Genomic DNA, 22,344 nt, shown 5'->3' on the forward strand with positions numbered 1-22,344 from the left:
TACTTGTAAACATAATTTTATGTTTATTCTGATGAATGCCTACAGCGTGGCCTAATTTATAGTCAATAACACAGAATATTATAGTGAGTGATAATTATGCAGTGTGTTATTATTATAAATAAGGGAAAATTAACTATGCTCTGAGATACACATCTATTGTAATTTGTTTTACATTAGGTTGGTGCAAAAGTAATTGCGGTTTTGGGCATTACTGTTAATGGCAAAAACTGCAATTACTTTTGCACGAACCTAATATTTATATAAATGGAATAATAATTAAGTCAGGCCAACTTCACAGATTCTCCTAATATTGGTCTCCAGAAGCTTTTTATATTCTTACTTTCTGTTTTAATGTCATCTTATTGGCTAATGGAGAAAAGGGCAGCTTTTATCTTTCTGGCTCTTAACAACTGGTTGAAGATAAAAGCAAGTCAGACCTTTGGATTCTATTCTTATTTTTGCTATTTGACATATGCCACATATACCTGTGGACCTTTTGTCAAATTGGCTGTTGTTTCTCTAAACAGCCTATATTCCTTGTAATGCATTAAACATAAGAACCCACTGTTCCTGATTATAACTTATGTAGTTAATAAATCCATATTTGCATTTTTAATTTATTTTTATTTTTATTTTTTGAGACCAAGTTTTGCTTTTGTTGCCCAGGCTGGAGTGCAATGATATCATCTTGGCTTGCTGCAACCTCCACCTCCCAGGTTCAAGAGATTCTCCTACCTCAGCCTCCAGAGTAGCTGGAATTACAGCCATGCACTACCACGCCAAGCTAATTTTTGTATTATTAGTAGAGATGGGGTTTTACCATGTCGGCCAGGCTGGTCTTGAACTCCTGACCTCAGGTTACCCATCTGCCTTGGCCTCTTAGAGTGCTGGGATTATAGGCGGGAGCCACCACGCCCGGCCTAAATCTATATTTTTAATGGCATGTTTGTAGAACATTTGAATTTAAGAAGACATGGTTCTATCATTAAGTAAGTGTGGGAAATACGAATGAAGGACTTGAGACTTTAGTAAGGTTTAGGGAATATCATGCTATTTCTCACAAACTTATTTGACCATGAAAAACTTTTTTACATGTAATATCTCACAGGACCTGCCTCCTTAAGAACATACTTTGCAAAAGGCCAAAGTGATGATTCTAAAATGTGGGGGTTTTTTGGTAATAATTTTAATGTTTATGTAATTGATAATAATTAATTGTAATTTTGCTGTACCAAAGAACTGTGTTTTATGTATGCCTATAGAACCCAATAATTTAGAGACTGAAAATGTCAAACTTAGCCTACTTATAAATTGCCATTATTCTAGATTTGCTCTCCCTGACTCTTGGCATCCAAACAAAGAATCAATTTGTTGCTCATAACCTTATGTGATTTATCAGCTTCTCTATCTCCTCTGCCTCTGTAACTGTCACAGTCCAGACTCCCATCAATTTCTGCATGTGCTCTTTGACTCTCAGCTCCACTCATCACCACAAGTTCATACCACTGGAGCAATTTTTCTAAAACATAAGTCTTATCATGTTTCTCTTCTCTTCTCTTCTCAGGACAGCATCTGTACATAGTAGGCTCTCCATAAGTATCTGTTGGATTACTAAATGAACTATATCTGCAAGACCAGGCTACTATAAAATAATGTTCCATAGTCAGCATATAACATAAACATTTCATTTGGTTGAAATTATCTCAGAAAAAATTATTTAAATTTAGTACAGAATCCAGATACACCCTCTTTCAGCAAATCCATATAAGCCTATTGTTTTTTCTTTCTGCAATGGAAATTGCTTGTTCTTTGCTTGATTGCTGTGCTTTACATTTGGGGGCAATACTATATGAAAGATATGTATCTTTAAACATTAGAAATATATCCAATGGTAAGATGCTTATAATATGACTGCTATATGGATTCTGGGTTCTATTGAGGGAATAGCAAACCCATGTCTAATACCAAGCCCATAGTAGCAAATCCATGCTGATATAGTTTGAATGTTGGTGCCATGCCCCCCTCAAATCTCATATTGAAATGTAGTCTTCAATGTTGGAGGTGGGGTCTGGTGGGAAGTCTTAGGGTCATGGGGACAGATCCCTCATGAATGTCTTGGTGCTGTCCTAGTAATAGTGAGTGAGTTCTCCTGAGATCTGGTCATTTAAAGGTATGTGGCACCTCCCCATTCTCTCTCTCATTCTCTATCTTGCCATGTAACATACCTGCTCCCCCTTTGCCTTCTGCAATGATTGCAAGCTTTCTGAGGCCCTCACCAGAAGCAGATGGTGAAGCCGTGCTTCTTGTACATCCTGAAAATCCATGAGCCAATTAAATTTATTTTCTTTATAAATAACCTAGTCTCGAATATTCCTTTATAGTAATACAAACAGACTAACAAATTGAAAGCAAAATTTGACTAGAAAATTCCTATCAAGCTGATATGGTTTGGCTGTGTCCCCACCCAAATCTCATCTTAAATTCCCATGTGGTGTAAAAAGAACCTGGTGGGAGGTCACTGAATCATGGGGTCAAGTCTTTCCCGTGCTGTTCTTGTGATAGGGAATAAGTCTCACAAGATCTGATGATTTTAAAAAGAGGCGTTCCCCTGCACTAGCTCTCTCTCTCTCTTTGCCTGCAGCCCTGCAGCTGTCCAGGTAAAATGTGACTTGCTCCTCCTTACCTTCCACCATGATCGTGAGGCCTACCCAGCCATGTGGAACTATAAGTCCAATAAACCTCTTTCCTTTGTAAATTGCCCAGTCTTGGGTATGTCTTTATCAGCAGTGTGAAAACGGGCTAATACACAAGGAGTGGGGTGTTACTATAAGGATACCTGGAAATGTAGAAATGGCTTTAGAAATGGGTAATGGGCAAAGGTTCAAAGAGTTTTGAGGCCTCAGAAGATAGAAAGATAAGGAAAAGTTTGGAGTTTCTTAGAAACTACGTAAATGGTTGTGAGAAAAATGCTGGTAGAAATATGGACAGTGAAGTCTACGTTGACAAGGTCTCCGATGGAAATGAGGAAGTCATTGGGAATTGGAGCAAAGGTCACCTGTATTATTCTCTAGCAAAGAATTTGGCTGCATTGTGTTCATGTCCTAGTACATGTCCTAGAGATCTGTGCAAACTTAAAGTTAAGAGTGATGTCTTTGGGTATCTGGCAGAAGAAATTTCTAAGCAGCAAACCGTTCAAGAGGTGGCCTGGCTACTTCTAACAACCTACTGAGAGCGGCAGGAGGCAGCCAAATGCCCAAGAAGATAGGGGTGGGTCTGTGGTGAAACCCCACCTTCAAGCAAAAAACAGCTTGAAGGCTGAAAGACCAGACTGCTGGTCCTGGATGAAACCCGCTACCCAGAGTGAGAACTTCTGTTCCTGTTCGCCCGCCCTTTCCTAATTGATTCTTTCTAAATAATGTCTTTTACCCAATCGAATGCTGCCTTTTCCAATAGTACCTACGGCCTGCCCCTCCCCTATGCTGAGGCCATAAAAAGCCCCAGACCCAGCTATGCAAAGAGGAGAGAACTGCCTGACTGTGAGATTGGGGTACCACCTCCTGCATCCCCTCTCCACTGAGAGCTGTTCTGTTGCTCAATAAAATTCGTCTTCACCCTCCTCACCCTTCAATGTCCAGAATATCCTCCTTCTTGGGTTCAGTACAAGAGCTAGGGAACTACCAACTGCGAGTACAAGCTATAACAAAGGCAAGCTGGGACACATCAGCGTGGCCCAGTGAGGCCCAGGTGGGGTGTCACTGGCCAGAGATTCACGGCTTTCAAAGTGTTGGAGAAGAAAATATCGTACATCACTATAGTTAGCTACAGGAGCAAAGACATGACTTAAAGTTGGAGCTTATATTTAGAAGGGAAGTAGAGTGTAAACGTTTGAAAAATTCACAGCCAAGCCATGTGGCAGGAAAGAAAAAACGCATTTTCAGGAGTGGGATACAAGCAGGCTTGTGGAGCAATCACTTGCTAGAGAAATTAGAATGAGTAAAAGGGAGCCAAGTGCTAATATCCAAGACAATGGGGAAAAGGCTTTGAAGGTATTTCAGAGATCTTTCAGGCAGCCTCTATCATCACAGGCCCAGAGGCTTAGGAAAAAATAATGGTTTCCTGTACCAGGCCCATGGCCCTGCTGCCTGCCTTGGGAGGCTGCTCCCTGCATCCTAGCCACTCTGGCTTCAGCCTTGGCTCAAAGGGGTCCAGGTACAGCTCAGGCCACAGCTCTGTAAAGTGCAAGCCATAATTCTTGGAAGTTTTCACATGGTGTTAGGTCTGCAGATGCTCATAATGCAAGAGTGAAGGACGCTTGTCAACTTCTGCCTAAATGTCAGAGAATGTATAGAAAATCCTGGGTGCCCAGGCAGAAGCCTGCTATAGGGTTGGAGCCCCACAGAGAAACTCTACTAGTGCAATGCCAAGGGGAAATGTGGGATTGTAGAACCCACACAAAGTCCCCACCAAGGCACTACCTTATGGAGTTGTGGGAAGTAGGCCACCACCCTCCAGACCCTATAATGGCAGAGGCACTAGCAGCTTGCACTTCTGCCTGGAAAAGCTGCAAGCACTCAACTCAAACCTTTCAGAGCAGCCACATGGGCTGCACCCTGCAAAGCCATAGAGGCGGGGCTGCCCAAGGCCTTGGGAGTCCACCCCTCACACAAGAATGTGGGACATGAAGTGAAAGAAGATTATTTTGGAACTTTAAGATTTAATGATTGCTCTGTTGGGTTTCAGACTTGTGTGGAGAATATTGACCCTTTCTTTGGGCCAATTTATCACTTTTGGAATGGGAATGTTTACCCAATGCCTGCACTACTATTGTATCTTGGGAGTAAATAACTTGTTTTGATTTTATAGGCTGATGGGTGGAAGTGCATGAGTCTCAGATGGAACTTATGACTTTGGATTTCATGCTGGAATGATTTAAGACTTTTGAGAACTATTAGCAGGGGATGATTGTATTTTTCAATGTGAGAAGGATACAAGATATGAGGGGCCAGGGGCAGAATGATAGTGTTTGGAGGTTTGTCCACTTCAAATCTCATGTTGGAATGTAATCCTCAATATTGGAGGTGGGGCCAGGTAGGAGGTGTTCGGGTCATGGGGGCAAATCCCTCATGAATGGCTTGGTGCTATCCTTGCGATAGTAAGTGAGTTCTCCCAAGATATGGTTGTTTAACCATGTAGCACCTTCCCCCTCTCTCTCTCGCTTCCTCTCTTGCCATGTGATGTGTCTAATCCCCCTTCACCTTCCACCATGATTGGAAGCCTTCTGAGACCCTCACTAGAAGCATGGCAGACCACATTTCCTGTACAGCCTGCAGAATGTGAGCCAATTAAACCTCTTTTCTTCCTAAATTACCCAGTTTCAGGTACTCCTTTATAGTAATGCAAACAGACAAATACACATGCTAATATCTTATCAGTCTAAGGAATATGCTTATTTAGTGAGTGAAGTTTTATTCACACAGTTTCTTATTTTTCTTGTTCTTTATTCTCCTATTTGTTTAATTTAAAAAAATTATCTTTTGGCTGAATTTGTTTAATTTGATTTGTATAAGTAAAATGTGTCCATGATCCAACTATATTACATATATTCTTGTTTTACCCATGAATTATGTATGCAATGATACAGTAGACAGATGTGATATTTCTGGAGAAATCAGACCATCACACCACAACCAGGTTTTAAGGTATCCAATCATCCACTGAAAATACCACTTTGAGCAGGGGTATGTATGAGAGATGAAGGAGCAAGACAGAAGAAGAATAGAAGAAGAAAAGAAGAAGGAGGAGGAGGAGCAGAAGAAGAAAAGAAGAAACTTATCACTGAGTGAATTAGAAGAAATTTCTAAACATTTATGTGGGAAAAATGCTACTTGAATGTTCAGATATCTTAGAGACCTTATAATACAGGCAACATAGCCTTAAGCTACTTGCAATTTCACATCTGTCTCTTCACTTGTGTAATGCATAATTTATTATCAAATATACTCTGTAATGAAAATTATTATATAATGTATAAATTATTCACAGAAAGCAAGTTAGGTACTTTTAAAAGTGATGGCTTCTTGCAGGTCACAAAAGAGCAATGTGATATATTAAATCGATAATTTACTAGATGTGGCCTGTGACTCTTTCAGTTTGAAAGAACTGCTGTACCTTACAAAACTGCTAGTATATTTCTAGTAAATTACTTATGCATTTATATAGCCTGATTGAATGTCACAAATCATAAATCCTAGTATAGAATATGTTTGAAAGCTATATCTCTCATGGAGCATTTTTTAAGAGAAGCCTTTCCTAACCCTTAAAGTCTGTGATATGAATTTGAATTCAGACAGCTACTATTACCAGTATTGACTTTAAAATTAAAATTACTATTGTTTGTTTCTTTTGTTCAAAAATTTGATCTTAGTAAAAATACCTAACTATCCAGCCATTCCCTTCATGTCTTTTTATGTCTCCCCTATAACAACACATAATTCATTTTGTTTAACTGCCTTAAATGATAAGCCTCCAATAATGCTCCATTACATGTGAATTGACTTTGTTTAAATTTCACACTTCTTTTTAATACTAAAAAAAAAAAATTCCATATCAGTGTGGTAACCAGTGGCTTATAAACCATTTTAATGACTCAATAAGTCATCTTAGGATATAAGCTTCTACATCTGTCATCTCACTGATTGCCTGGATTCATTCATTAGATTTCCCTGGCTAGGAAGCCATCACCTTCATCCCTCAGTGCTCTGTGAGCTGTTTTCTCCATCAGAGAGTGTGATCCTACAGAAAGAGTCATTCTATGACAAAGTCCTATGAATAGCTATATGCTTGAATAGATCTTCCATGTTACCACATACAAATTCTACTACTAGTAATAGTTTTGGAGGGCACAGACAGTTAATGTATGATACTATGTGACTCATTTTGTACCCCAATTAAAAAATTGGGATATAATTTACATACATAAAATTCACTGTTTTAAAGTGTACAATTGAATGCTTTTTAGCATATTCATGAGTTTTAAAACTAACACCATTTTCTAATTTTAGAACATTTCCTCCACTCCCGAAATAATTTCAGTACCCATTAGTAGTCACACGCTGTTGTCACTACCCCCAAGTTCCTGGAAACAGCTAACTTTTTAGGAAACTGTATGGGAAGATAATTTCTTAAAAGATCTGAATTATTGGCAGTTTTTGAAACTAAAATACCTTTTTATCACATAGTTGATGTCTTACTGCTTTTTAATGATGAAAACCTTTTACTATTTAAAGAGATTACTTAAAGCAACTAATATATTAGTTTAAAATGACTTTAAAGGGAAAAACACTCTTTAATAATTTGTTAACTTCTACCAAATTGCCTCAAAAATGTTGCTTTCTTGGGAATGTTTTCTCTAATTTCCAGACTTTTTCAGAAACCACCATTATATAGTACTTCACCAATTACTTTTAGGACAGTAAATGCAGTTTGTAATTCTGTATTTATTTTGTATGGCTATTTGATTAATGTCTATATCTATCTCTAGTCTATAAGATCTGTCAAATCAAAGTTTCCATGTCTTTTCTACATACTATTTGTATCTCTGGAGCCTAGCATAGTACCTGTTTTTATAATAGGTTTCCAATAAATATATGCTGTATTAGGAAAAATGACAAAATGTAAATTATTAATATCTTGCTATTGACTAAATACATGGAGTATAAAACTCATAGATTTAAAAAATCCTTCCGTTTAGGATAGCATGGTAGAGTACAACATAAAACTTAGCACATTGGAATCAGGTTTAGGTTTAGGCTGGGCGCGGTGGCTCACGCCCACAATCCTAGAGCTCTGGGAGGCAGAGTCCAGTGGATCACTTGAGGTCAGGAGTTCGAGACCAGACTGGCCAACATGGCCGAACTCCATCTCTACTAAAAATACAAAAAAATTAGTCAGGCATGGTGGCAGATGCCTATAATCCTAGCTACTCAGGAGGCTGAGGCAAGAGAATTGCTTGAACCCAGGAGGCAGAGGTTGCAGTGAGCCGAGCTTGCGCCACTGCGCTCCAACCTAGGCAACAGAGTGAGACTCCACCTCGAAAAAAAAAAGAAAAATAAGAGAAAGGTTTAGGTTTAAATTCCAGCTTCAGTCTTTACTGACTGAGTAGCCTTAGGACAGAGGGAAATACAAACTTGAACTGGAACAGGAAGTGTCTGTTAGATCTGGTATGTAGTGTGGGTTTAGGAAAATGAATTAGGGAACTGCCCTGATCTACTCCAGAATCTTCTGCTGGCAATACAATGAGGCTTTTGTAAGGCCTTAGGAAAATGAACTAACTTCATCAATCTCAGGAGGATACAAAGCTTAGAGGTAATAGCAGAAGAAACTTTCTTAGTAGTTTGCCAAACTGCTCCCTTGACAGAGGTAGAAATGCCTTTAAGTGATCCTACTTTGAGCACTGTCACTCTCTAGGAGAAGTTCATGGCTTGTATTTTCTTCTCTTAATTTTTCTCTAAGGATCAAGAGCAGAGTACTCCATCCCAAAGAAGAGGAAGCCATAACGTCAATTCAGCTGTTTCTCAATGGTTGAGGTCACTGCCTGGCTGTTGAAGGTCAAGGTGGATGTGGTCCTCTATTTTTCTTTAACTCTTTATCTTCTAGAAGCCTGGGGTGAAATAAGACTACTAGTAGCATTGGCTGTTATTCCACCTCAGACTTCTAAAGAAGAGAACGTGACCCATCTTCTCCTTTCCGTTATATTCAGGAGCTCCTTTCCTTCTTCCAGAAATTTAGATGAAGAAGAAAAATGTCTATATTTTCTCTAGACTTTAACCGAATTTTTTTCTAACTGAATTTTAGCATTTCTCTTAATTACAAATGTAGGCAACAAAGCACATGAATAGTAAAAGTTAACTGGGACTTTGTCACCAGTAGAAATTATAGATTTTTATACTGCATTATAATCATTTCAGATACCTCAAAATGGTGTATAAGGTAATGTTACTATTACCTTAATACCATTTGAATCTTGCCATGACTACTAACAGTTACTGTTATATACTTTATTTTCTTCACTTGTAAGAAGATAATTACTAAGTTGATTCAACACACACACACACACACACACACACACACACACACACACGGTCCAGTAAAACTGACAATACACCAGGAAGGTACATTTGAGGTCTCACCTAAATGTAGACTACATGGTAGTTGAGAATGGGGCACATCTTCGTACAATGAGAATCCATATGACTGTCCATCTGGAGATATGGTTTAAATATGAACCCCAAGTCAATGGTAACAATAAAATGCAGGTTGAGCATCCCTAATTCAAAACGCAAAATCCAAAATGCTCCAAAATCTGAAATTTTTGAGCACCAACATGATATTCAAAGTTCATGTTCAAAGGAAATGCTCATTGGAGCATTTTGGATTTGGGATTTTCAGATTAGGGGTGTTCAACTGGTAAGTATAAATGCAAATATTCCAATATCCAAAAAAAATCTGAAATCGGAAAAACTCCAGTCCAAGCATTGTGGATTAGGGATTCTCAACCTGTATACTCTGAATTATAGGCATTGATTTGCAAATTACTTCTTACATTGGCTACTCCACATAGTATGCTCCAAAATCCATAGCAGCAGGGATTTGTTTATAACAATGTTAATGATTCTCTAGACTAGCATCCAGGAGGCCAACTGGAGACAGAGTGTATGTAAGACTGTCAGAAAAATAGCAAGTGCTCACTAACATTAGCATCTCTTCTTGTTTCCATTTAAATAATAATTTTCCCCTATCGTATGAAAACAAAATATGCTTTGGTTTTATCCCAATGCAATGCAAAATACATTAAAATACATTACGCTTCTCTATTGAAAACCTTTCCAACACATAATCTGTGTGTTTTATCCGTGAACAAAATTCCTGTGTGCTGCTGATGAAAAGCAGATATTTGATGATACACAGACATAATTTACCACTAAGCATTTGTTTTATGAATCTTTTGTCTGCATGCTTTAATTATATTACATATTTAAATGATTTCAAATGCCAATGGCTCAGTATATTAGATTAGATAATCTCTATATGCATTGATAATGGAATGAGACTCTAGACTTATTTCACACCCACCAAAAATTTTGTAAACCTCAAGGACATTTGACATAAGGATCTTAGCACAAGACAAGTCATGCCATTTAAACAAAATATCTGAAATAAAAGTGTAGTTATTTATTTCTGAATTATATATACCCAAACAATATGATTTCATTAAAAGTAAGGCATATGAGGTTACCAATTAGAGATGACTTTAAAGTTGGAAAGCTGTAATTATAAAATTGACTTCTTATTTTTTGGTTTGTTTCAAAGCTTTCTCTTTAATTAACAGGGTAAGAGGGCTCTTCTTTTAAAAGCTTGTATCATTCCACATATACTTGGAAGTTGAACAGAGAATGGTGCCAGAAGACTGCTGGATGTCTAATCTTAACATATTTGTGTTTAGGCACTTTTGACAGACCTTAGAGGTCATCAGTGATTGAGTGACTTAAATCTTTTTTTTTTTTTGCATAATCCATATCTTATATCAGCATATGTGAAACAAAGGTATTGAAAAGAACAGAGCTAGCGCTGGCTAAGTATATCTATATAGGCCTTTGTATACTGTCCAGAGTTGTATTTCAGATGAAATACAAAAAATGCATTTAAGATGAAAAATTCTATCAGGTTTTTTTTTTGTAGGAATTTACATTCTCTTAATTCTCATACTTAGCCTGGAGGAAGATTTCAATCTCACCACTTATTCTTAGTGCCATACATCATTTGTAAAACATTAAACCAATTAAAATATTCCAGGCACTCTTTGGTTCTGGAGATATAAAAAGGTCAATACAAAGTCCTTTGCAGAATTAACCAGTCTACCTATAGGGCAGTGATTAAGATCATGGCTTCATAAGAAGACTGCTAAGCATGTGTGACTTTGAACTAGTGGATGAACCTCTCTGTGTGTCTTGGTTTCCTCATCTATAAAATGAGAATATCAATAGTCTCTACTTCATGGCATTATGGTGAAACACAAAATAATATGTAATATTATTATTACTAGCTTGATACAGGTAAGCTGTCATCTGTCAACAATCCTCCTCCTTATGCTCTTGTTCTACTGAATTACTTGAAATTCCACCAGCATTTCCTATTTGCTCTTTACTTCTACATGTTTACATATGCTGAACCCTAGTTGTGAAACACATAATCTCTTTATTTCCTGTGGCTCACCTAGTTTCTTCTTACTTATACTTTTAAAATTCTGTTTACATATCACTTTCATAAGGAAGGCTCCCTGATCTCTCTTCACAGCAAGATCAGATGTATATCCATGCTGTGCTCACAGTACTGTTTTTATTTCTAGCAATGGACTTTACCTGTCTGTATCTCATCAGATTATAAACTCTCTAAGGGCAAGGACAAGGTTGAATTCATGTTGTTATCGCCAATTTTAAATGCAGGACCAGGCATAATGGTACTTTTAACACCTGACTAAAAGGAATCAACAAATGATATAATCTTTTCTTTGGAATAATTGGTGAGCTAGTAGTTCATTAACAGTCTAAATATGTTTATTCTTAGGGTCATATATTATAACTGCCTATTAATTGGATGCTCACTGTATGTTGTAACAATGGAAAAGATTAAGAATATTTCATTTGTATGGTGGTCAGTACTCTCTAGTTTAATGATTTACATTTGAAAGTTATGAGGTCCTGAAAGTACTTTGGGCTTTACATACATCAAATAAATCTTTATTCAGGATATAGAGTTGCAATTTTAGCATATATATTGATTCTGTCCTGGGAGCTCTGAGGAGCATGGGGAGGGTAAATAGGAATTTTCTTCTAGTAAGAAGACAAGAGATTAGATGCCTGAAGAAAACAAGAGAGCTAGCCAGCCAGAGAGCTGGGGTAAAAATAATCCAGGCTGAAAGAACAGCATGTGCAAAAGATGTGGGGCAGAAGTCTGATCAGTGCTTTGAGGAAATATCAAGGAGCCTGGTGTCACTCAAAGAATGTAGCAGAGGGAGGAAACAATAAAGAGGTCAGGGTGTGTATGAGCAGATGAAGTAGAACTTTGGATTATAAGATCTTTGGCATTTATTCTGATTTGGGAAGCCATTGGTGGATTTTGAGTAAATATGATATAATCTGAATTATGCTCTAAAGATCACTGTATTGTGTTTGGAAGATACTATATGGAGAACAAAGGAAGGAGAAAAACTAGTTAGGAAAGAGGAAAAGAGGTAAGAGACGGCAGATGCTCTGGATAAGGTTAGACCTGCGCCATTAGATAAAATAAGTCAAGGCAACATGATTAGGTCAGATAAATCAAGCAAATATCAAGGGGAAAATCTGGAATCTGTCACTATTTTTGTTTTATTACCTTTACCTAATATTGAGTGAGATTATGGATAAGAATGATATATGACTTCTACTTTAATTCAGTATGACTGTATATAACTAAATTACTACAGAGTTTTAAAAGATACTTTTTAAAGTAAGAAAAATAAACAGGAAGAAATTATTTTCTAAACAATTTTTTTTAATCACAAAAGGAATTGTAGGCACAGATATGCTGTTCTGCTATTATTTAATATATATGACAATATCATCAGATAAACTGCAAAGTTTCTCATCACTGAACAGGACTTACCACAGGATGCAATCATTTTGGATTTACTTCTGACAAATATAATCTCCCAGTGTCCAACTTAAGCTCTTAAAAACATTTTCTTCAGATTTAAAATATACACTTAATCCTAAATCATGATAAAAATCTATCTTCTAAAATAGACAAACTTTATAAATTGATATGGTTCAGTTTGAGTTTACAGATATTTAACAAGAGCCTATTTATATAAATTAAGGTGTTACACGCTAAACACGATATTATAGCCTATGACTGCATGGAGCTTATGCTCTTCTAGGGTGTGACTAAGGCAACATTATAAGAAAAAGCGAAATGTAGTTGTGTTCTAAGAGTCTGCAGAATATGATCATGTTGGTATTTGCTTCTACACTAAAAAAATAAAGAATAAACAAAGAAAAAGTTTTGCTTATTTTCACTCCTAGGAATCACAGTTAACTTCCTACGTATGCACTCAAAAGCAATGCCTACCAGTCAGTCACAGTTTCATCAGAGATTTTAGTCAGGATACCTACTGTGGGATGGGACCTCGGCTGAAAAGCAGCAAAAGGCCAGTCACCTAATTCTCAAACATTGATAAAATTAGAAATAGACGCATACACATATTAATGTATAGCAAAAGCAATCACTAGAATAACCCCAAATAATATAACTCTGAAACATTGAAGAGAGGGATTGTGTCTGTTACATCATCTTTTGTATCAGGGAATAATAAGATATTATTATCTAGAATTGGTAAATAAAGAAACAGATCTTCCTATGTTATATGGAGTTTTGGGAGGGGCCATCATAGCAATCAGAACTAGAAATTAGAATCTTCAGCTTCTGACCAATAAGAGGATAGAGAGGGATAAGGCAGATGACCATTGCTTTAAATATGAGCTACTTTTTAATTATTTTCTTAGTTATCATATGCATATCTCAGACAAAAATAAAAAAATTATCTTAAAAAAATAAAAAGTAATTTGTTTTTACGAACAATGAACCCTCTGGCTTATTACACATACTTTAAATACTAAATTTGACTTTTAAGTATAAAGTTAGGCCAGGTGTGGTGGCTCATGTCTGTAATCCCAGCATTGTGGGAGGCCAAGGCGGGAGGATCACTTGAGGCCAGTAGTTCGAGACCAGCCTGGGTAACATAGTGAGACACTGTCTCCGCAAAAAAATAAAAATAAAAAATTAGCTGGGTGTAGTGGCACATGCCTGTAGTCCCAGATACCTGAGAGGCTGAGGTGGGAGAACTGCTTGAACCTGGGAAGTACAGACTGCAGTAAGCCACAATTGCACCACTACACTCCAGCATGGGTGACAGAGTGAGACCCTGTCTGAAAAAATAAAAAAGATATTAAGTTATTACATCTGAAAGTCAGCCAGTCCTGTGTATAAGTGCTGAAGAAAAATAATTTGATATGTGACATTGATTAAGAAACAAAAATATATCAAATTCTCCTTATTGTGTGACAGTGACAGCCACAGACCAATGTTTAAAATAAGTTATTTAATATGATTTTCTCAACAACCTTGCAAATTACACAATATCTTATGATTAGATATACTAAATAAATTGAAAAGTCACGCAGAAACTCAGACTTTTTAAAAAAATTCATTGTTTAGTATTAAAGATATCTAGCTCTAAAACAGGATTTTTTTCCCCAACTATACTAGAAATTATTGGTTGCAATCATAAACTTATCTTGAACTTTTTTTCTGTTAGCTTAAAGAATTCACTGAATAAATTTTATTTGATTTCCATAATATCATGTCCATTTTGATTAAAAGTCTAATGATACTTAACTGATGGTAAAAATTATCTCTTAGGGAAATTTTTAAATACTCAACACCTGTTTTTCAGGAGTGAATGAATGTGTGTATTCACATCATAATATAGATAAATTATTTTTAATTAATATTAAAATGACAGAAGTATACTAGTTAACCAAAACATAACACCTGATGCAAGATGTGATGCATGTTTATCAGCACTTTGCTTCTCTTGGAACACTGCGTTGGAAATCACAACTCCCATATATTTATATTCCAACTTTTGTCAGAAACTTTACTAGATTCTCTATATGTGTTGTGTTTACTAATTGAATCTTCACAATAACTTACTGAATTAATAACTATTAATCTAGTTTTAGAGATTTAAAAGTCAAGACTCAGCTTGCCTTAGGTCACAGGTGTCAGAAGACATCTATTTGAATTCAGGTCTGCTGTATGCTCTAAACTGTCTGTAGATATGAACTATTCAACCAACATTAAGTATACTTAATTGGGCCATAATTGATCCTATAAAATGGTTTTGGCTCAAAAGGATTTTTAAAAAAATATTATGGCACATTTCATGTTGAAACTGATATTTCTATGACCTATTGGAAAGGAATATGATTATATTAGGTGGGCATATTCTTAGTGAAAGCATGCTTTAGTCTAGTGTTCCTGACTTTTTCACCTGTCATTGAAAGCCATCTACTTAATCATTTATCCCTGTGATTAACATCTATCTTAATAATCTATAGTTTTTTGTGTCCTTTGATATTTCTGCATCATGACTTTTAGTTATTTTGAATCTGGCTCCTGGAAATTTTTCAGAAATTTTCTATAGTTTCCAAATGATCATTGACAGTAAAATTTGAAAAGTTATTTTCTATGTTTAATATTTTTTTCTAGCTAAATTAGATTTTTCTAATTCTAAATTACATAATACTAATTTATATGGTTCTAAATTCTAATATGATACCGTGACCCTTTCTCTTAAATTTCCTATAAACTTCCATGCCATCAATCACTTTTTCTCTCTTTGGAACAATTAATCCCAAAGTAGTTATTACTCTATTTATTCCTTTTGCCTTCTGATAGATGAACCATAAATGCAAGTCAAAAATTAACCAGCTGTTCTGGTAATGATGGACCAATCAGAAGATGTCTACCATTTCTTTGTTTCTTATAACAATATTTTGAAGTAAAAAATGTTAATTATCTCTATTTCATAGATGAGACAAAATAAACCCAGAGAGGGGTAAGTCAGAAATTGGGCACATGTAATTCTTATAAGTGAATACATTCTACAACTAGGAAAAATTACCATGTGTATTAGATATCAAAAATTGTCATTTATTTTCACTGAAATTAATAGTAAAAAATGCAATTTATATCATAGCCCAATTCAAACAAACACTTGAATGCATGCAGGTAAATATATACACAGAGGTATATTTATTGTATTTTATTTATTTCTTTATATATAACAGAGAAAAGTTCCAAAAGTAATATGTACTCTCGGCCGGGTGCAGTGGCTCACTCCTGTAATCCCAGCACTTTAGAAAGTGGAGGTGGACGGATTTCTTGAGGCCAGGAGTTTGAGACCAGCCTGAGCAACATTGCAAAAACTCTACTAAAAATACAAAAATTATCTGGGTGTGGTGTTGTGCACCCGTAATCCCAGTCATTAGGGAGTCTGAGGCAGGAGAATCACTTGACTGCGGGAGGTGGAGTTGCAGTGAGCCCAGATCACGCCACTGCACTCCAGCCTGAGCAGCAGAGCCAGACTCCACCTCAAAAACAAAGAAAAAAGTATTCTCTCTATGTTCCTTAAAGTATACTTTTTTCCTATTATTTTTATTAACTTTTAATTTAATTTTATTTGATTAACTTCTATGTCTATTATAAAAATGCTGGTCACAACCCAATGAATTGATTTTATGATTCACTGTTGGTGACCTATAGTTGGGGAAATCTGTCCTAGATGATATCACTTCTGTGTTAATTTTTGTACAATGCACTAGGATCATTCAATGGATTAGGGAGTCTCTAGTAACCCTAAGCAATGATATCACTGTTTCTCTGTTTTTCCTTTCTTACTGTATCTCCATTCTTATATAGAGAGAGTTATATACAAGTATATGATTTTTAAATATGCAGTATTATATCTCCTTCTAGACAACCTAATTCCTAGAAGAAATACATATTCTTCTTTATCCTTATTACAGATAAAGATTTATCACCAGTTCTTAATAATATTTAAATTATTAAATTTATCTACTTGTGTTGAAATGTTAGTTTCAGTGTGTTTGTTCCTCATGTACTCAGCCAATATTTTCTGAGCACCTAACGTTTTCAGGTGCAAGTCCTGAAGGCACAAAAATTAGCATAACAGGCAGTAACCCAGTTCTCAGAAAGTTTGCCTATTATAGTACACATATTGCTTTAGAGACACCTGGGAATATAAGTACTTTTCCAAAACCAGGTCTATATTGAATTCAGCTTTAAAATGTTTGATAAAATCTCTGCATTGCCAGTACGACACTTGTAGATTGTATGTGGAATAGTTGATGTTCTGAAACACAGAAATGTCTTTAAATATTTTTTGATTTTTTCTAATCATGAAAATTCAGCCAAAAAATATGTTTCTTACCATGACAACTTGGCAAGGCTCTATTCCATCCAGGTCTTCCATCATCTCCCATGATACAGGTGAGTGTTGAATAACCTTGAAGAACATAACCAGCATCACAGTAATAGGTGACTGTTGACCCTAATTTATAATCCATTCCAAGTCTGGTGCCATTCATTATATTGCCTGGATCAAAGCAGGACTCTCGGAGTTTTGCTGTAAAACAGTGTTAGTATAACATTAATTGCTTTAAAATACAGTTGGCACTCCGTAATACATGGGTTCTGCATCTGTGGATTCAGCCAACTGCAGATTGAAAATATTTGGAAAAAACTGTATCTGTACTGAATATGTACAGACTTTTTTTGTCATTACTCCCTAAATAACACAGTATAACAACCGTTTACCTAGCATTTACATCATATCCTGTATTATTAGTAATCTAGAAATGATTTAATGTATGTGGGAGGATGTATATAAGTTATATATTCACATCTATGAATGTTAGTATCAGAAGTTTTGGAACCAGTTACCCAGGGATACCAAGGGACAGCTGACTGTTTTTTATGGACCGTTAAGACATGTTCATTTCTTTTTCTAACCCAGAAGGAAAAGCAGCAGCATCATTTCTGTCTTTTTGGGGGGGCTCAAAGTACAAAGGAGCCCTTATGCATATCTGACAAATTGCTAATGCATATTTATTAGTAAGATAATGAATAAATTCTAAAGATCTTCATAGATCTTCTCATTAAATTTAGTATCTAATGCATATAGTCAAACATAGGGTTTTAGAATTTATTATAAATATTATGTGCTAATAATCCATGTGTAGGTACTATAAATGAATTACTTTGGAAAAAAAGAAGGAGCCCTTATAAAACGTCTTTATTTAAAAGATCTCCCCACAAGTAATGCCATGTTACTGAACCTAGAAGCGGTTTTTCTTCCTATGTTGAGCTCAGTTCATTTCACCACCTACAGCAAAATAAAAGGCCCTATTTGTCTGCCCTGCAACCATTTTTCTTACCCTATTTTCTCCAGTCATTCTCCACATTTTTATCATAGGTCTCCCATTGTAAAATAGCAAAACCCAAACCACAGTATTTTTTGACAGATTTTCTATCCCTATGCAAAACACTTTCAAAACTAGAGGTAACAGACAGATTAAAAAACAAAATCCTTTCACAGCAGAGGAATTGTTTTCATTGTACCCAGATATTGAACAAAGAGACTGACAGAATAATTTGAAAATATGTAGAGAAATGGAAAGATTAGCTCATTCATTTTATGGCAAAGGTACTAGAACACTTTGTTGTTAACAGATCTGGATGAGGCCTTGAGATTATTTCCATTTTGTAAGTATTGATTACTTAAGAAATAATAAAGAAATGTACAACGTAAAGGCCATTACAATAAATCAGGATAACAAATGTAGTGATTTTCTACATCAGAATTTGTTTTGTGCTAATAAGAAATCAGACAGTGGGTATATCTCTGAATATGAGTCATGGAATCTTTGAAATGTAAGTCAACGATATCTTGGTGTTTGGCTACTACAAACATATTTTTATATCAAAATATAATTAACAATACCAGTAAGAATATGTTTCTTTCATTCATAAAAGTTTGCAAGGAGTTTAATGTACTTTAGCATTTTTAAGAAATAATGAGAAATCTGTGCTTTAAGAAGAACACTATATATAATTTCTCCCAATTCAACTAAAGAGGAAATGGTAGAACCACACATTTAAATAATTTTAATAGAATAACAGATAAATGAGGAAGGTTGCCTCCCTTCTTTCCCTCCTTCCTTCCTTCCTTCCTTCCTCTCTCTCTCACTTTCTTTCTTTCTTTTTCTCTCTCCTTTCTTTCTTCCTTTCTTTCTTTCGTTCTTTCTTTCTACAAATACTTAGGGGCTCACGACCCTACTATTTTCTTTTTCTTTTCTTTTCTTTCTTTCTCTTTCTTTCTTTGTTTTCTTTTGTTTCTTTCTCTCCTTTCTCTTTCTTTTCTTTTGTTTCTTTCTCTCTTTTCTTTCTTTCTTTCTTTCTTTCTTTCTTTCTTTTCTTTCTTTCTCTCTACAAGTACTTAAAGGCTCACTACCCTGCTAACTCTGGAAATGTAGCAGTGGACAATCAGAAAATGTTCTGGCACTCACGGAATTTACAGTCTCTTAAAGAAAGCAATTATATTAAATAAAGACTTGCGATTTTGGCATGCTGTATAAAGAGAAGCATTCAGGAACCTCACTAAAAAGTGGTATCTAAAGTGAGCATTGAGAGAATAAGGAACAGATTAGGTAAAAAGGCGATGGGAAACCTGTTGGGGAGGAGGTGTGCTGACATGTGCAAATAGATAAATGTGATTCCTGGGTTTCAAACCAGAGCTAAATGACTTGATCTTCTCCCAAGCACACATATACACACACACATGGATACACTTACACAAAATTTGCACTCCATATATTATACTCAAGCTGCTCTGTAAAAATTTTGTCCCAAACCATGGAATATATTTCTTTCACATAAAATATTCACACAACTCTTTTTATGAAAGAACCAGCAGGGTAACTACTTAATTTGGTCACTAAGAATGGGCATTTAGTGATGCAAGGGTTGATTTGTTTATTTATAAAAAATAAAACCTTACATTGTACCTTCCCTTAAACAAGCAGGAAAACACAATGTAATTTTTAGACAGAACAGAAACCTGGCATTTATAGCTGGGCTTCGTAAAATTGAACTAAGTCCCTGGAGGGTAGAGGAAGGATTTAAATTTCTGTTTAAAAGGATTAATCTCGTTGACAAGTCTATTCTCCTAATATTCATCTTTTGAAAAGTTTGCTTTCTCCTTCTTTGAAGTTTTCCCCAATGTTTCAATATAATGTCAGTGAAACTGTAATGCAAGCATCCGGTTTTTTGAGGAAAGGGACACATGTTTGACAAATTTAAAAATAATGCCTCCACAACAATTTTACATTGCTAGCCTCAATTTGAGAGAATGCCCTTATCTTATTATTATGTTTACATACTGCTTTAAATCCTTGGTGAATAGCTTTCTATGAATAATACTGCCTTTATTTATATCCACATATGCCATAGCAATTACACCTGGAAATTTTGAAAACACCTGGAGAATACTTAAATAAATGTCTAGGCAGTAGCTGGAAAGTGATTTTAGTTTCTGAATAAAAATTATGAGGCAGACAAGTTATTAGCATTATTTTTATGCATAATTAATTTTTTCTGCTTAATAGTGATTTGCCTACTGAACAGATACTAGGTAAAAGAGTATTTTGCCTCCTTACAGTCTCCAAATAAAATATATCAGAAGATATATTTTAGATCTGCTGCATCTAAAATATTTTAGTTTTCTTTTAAAATTATTTCTGCTGAATATAAATAGATGTATATGTATATATATTTATACTATATATGTTTTATTAGAGCTAGAAGTGAACATACACAATAAAGCTTACGTCTTAATTTTTTTTGTAGCCCAGGCTGGAGTGTAGTGGTGCGATCTCGGCTCACTGCAAGCTCCGCCTTGCCGGTTCACACCATTCTCCTGCCTCTGCCTCCCGAGTAGCTGGGACTACAGGAGCCCGCCACCACGCCCGGCCAATTTTTTGTATTTTTAGTAGAGACGGGGTGTCACCAGGTTAGCCAGGATGGTCTCGATCTCCTGACCTCATGATCCACCCGCCTCGGCCTCCCAAAGTGCTGGAAATATAGGCGTGAGCCACCACGTCCAGCCACGTCTTAATTTTTAATTAAAGGCAATAACAGATGCTGGTGAGAATGGGGAGAAAAGACAAACCTCATATACAGTTGAGGGGGATGTAAATTAGTACAGCCACTATGGAGAACAGTATCAACAGTATAGAGGTTCCTCAAAAAACTAAATATAGAACTACCATATGATCCAGCAATCCCACTGCTAGTATATATCCAAAAGAAAGAAATCAGTATATCGAAGAGATATCTGCACTCTCACGTTTATTGTAGTACTATTCAGAATAGTCAAGATTTGGAAGCAACCTAAAGTGTCCACAACAGACAAATGCATAAAAAAAGTGGCACATATATACAATGAAGTACTATTCAGCCATAAAAAAGAATGAAATATTTGCAACAACATGGATGGAACTGGAGGACCTAAGTAAAATAAGTCAGGCACAGAACGACAAATTTTGCATTTTCTTACTTATTTGCAGGAGCTAAAAATTAAAAGCAATTGAACTCATGGAGTTAGAGGGTAGAAGGATGGTTACCAGAGGCTGGGAAGGGTAGTAGAGGTGTTGGGGGGAAAGTGGGGATAGTTAATTGGTACAAAAAAATAATTTAAAAGAATGAATAAGATCCAGTATTTGATAGCACAACAGGGAAACTATAGTCAATAATAATTTAATTGTACATTTAAAAATAACTAAAAGAGTATAGTTTGATTGTTTGTAACACAAAGGATAAATGCTTGAGATTATGGAAACCCCGTTTACCCTCATGTCAGTTATTACACATTGTATACCTGTATCAAAATATCTCACATACTCCCTAAATGTATATACCTACTATGTACCCACAAAAATTAAAAATAAAAAAGGAAAACTTTTCGTGTTTTTACTTATTTGTGGGAGATAAAAATGGAAACAATTGAACTTGTAGAGATAGAGAGTAGAATGATGCTTACCAGAGGCTGCGAAGAGTAAGGAGTGGGAAGTGGGGACAGTTAATGGTATGAAAACAAAGTTAGATAGAATGAATAGGGATCTAGTCTTTGATAGCATAACAGGGTGACTACAGTCAACAATAATTTACTGTATATTTAAAAGTAACTAAAAGAGTATAATTGGAATGTTTGTAACATAAATAAATGATAAATGCTTGATGTGATGGATACCCCATTTACCCTGATAATGATTATGACACACTGTGCACCTGTATCAAAATATCTCATGTACTCCATAAATATATATATATATACCTACTATGAGCCTGTAAAAATTAAAAATTTTAAAAAGGAAAAAGACCACTAATTACTTTTTAAGTGCTATAGAAACCAACATGCTTAAGTCAATATTTGTGATATATGTTACAAAAGGCAAAGAAAAATATTTTTATTATCTAGGGCCTCAATTTACATGTCCATTCATTTGGGTGTGCATATTTTTATATTGAAAATAATGAGATGTTTGTTTTAGAATGATCATTATAAACATCATTACAAGCATTGTTAGCTTTAAGAAACTGGACAAT

At 35.6% G+C, this 22,344-nt stretch overlaps 1 protein-coding gene across 2 annotated transcripts in view; it reads right to left on the bottom strand.

Annotated features, from left to right (window-relative positions):
* The window catches only part of CSMD3 (CUB and Sushi multiple domains 3), a 1,211,357-nt gene that overhangs the window by 252,454 nt on the left and 936,559 nt on the right, over positions 1–22,344 (bottom strand). For both annotated transcript variants that reach the window (XM_003823338.5, XM_034966508.3), the window contains one exon: positions 17,111–17,305. In XM_003823338.5, the coding sequence (XP_003823386.3) occupies positions 17,111–17,305 (195 nt within the window). The remainder of the gene's footprint in view (positions 1–17,110; positions 17,306–22,344) is intronic.

The sequence above is a fragment of the Pan paniscus genome, chromosome 7, assembly GCF_029289425.2.
Source record: "Pan paniscus chromosome 7, NHGRI_mPanPan1-v2.0_pri, whole genome shotgun sequence".
Lineage (NCBI taxonomy): Eukaryota > Metazoa > Chordata > Mammalia > Primates > Hominidae > Pan > Pan paniscus.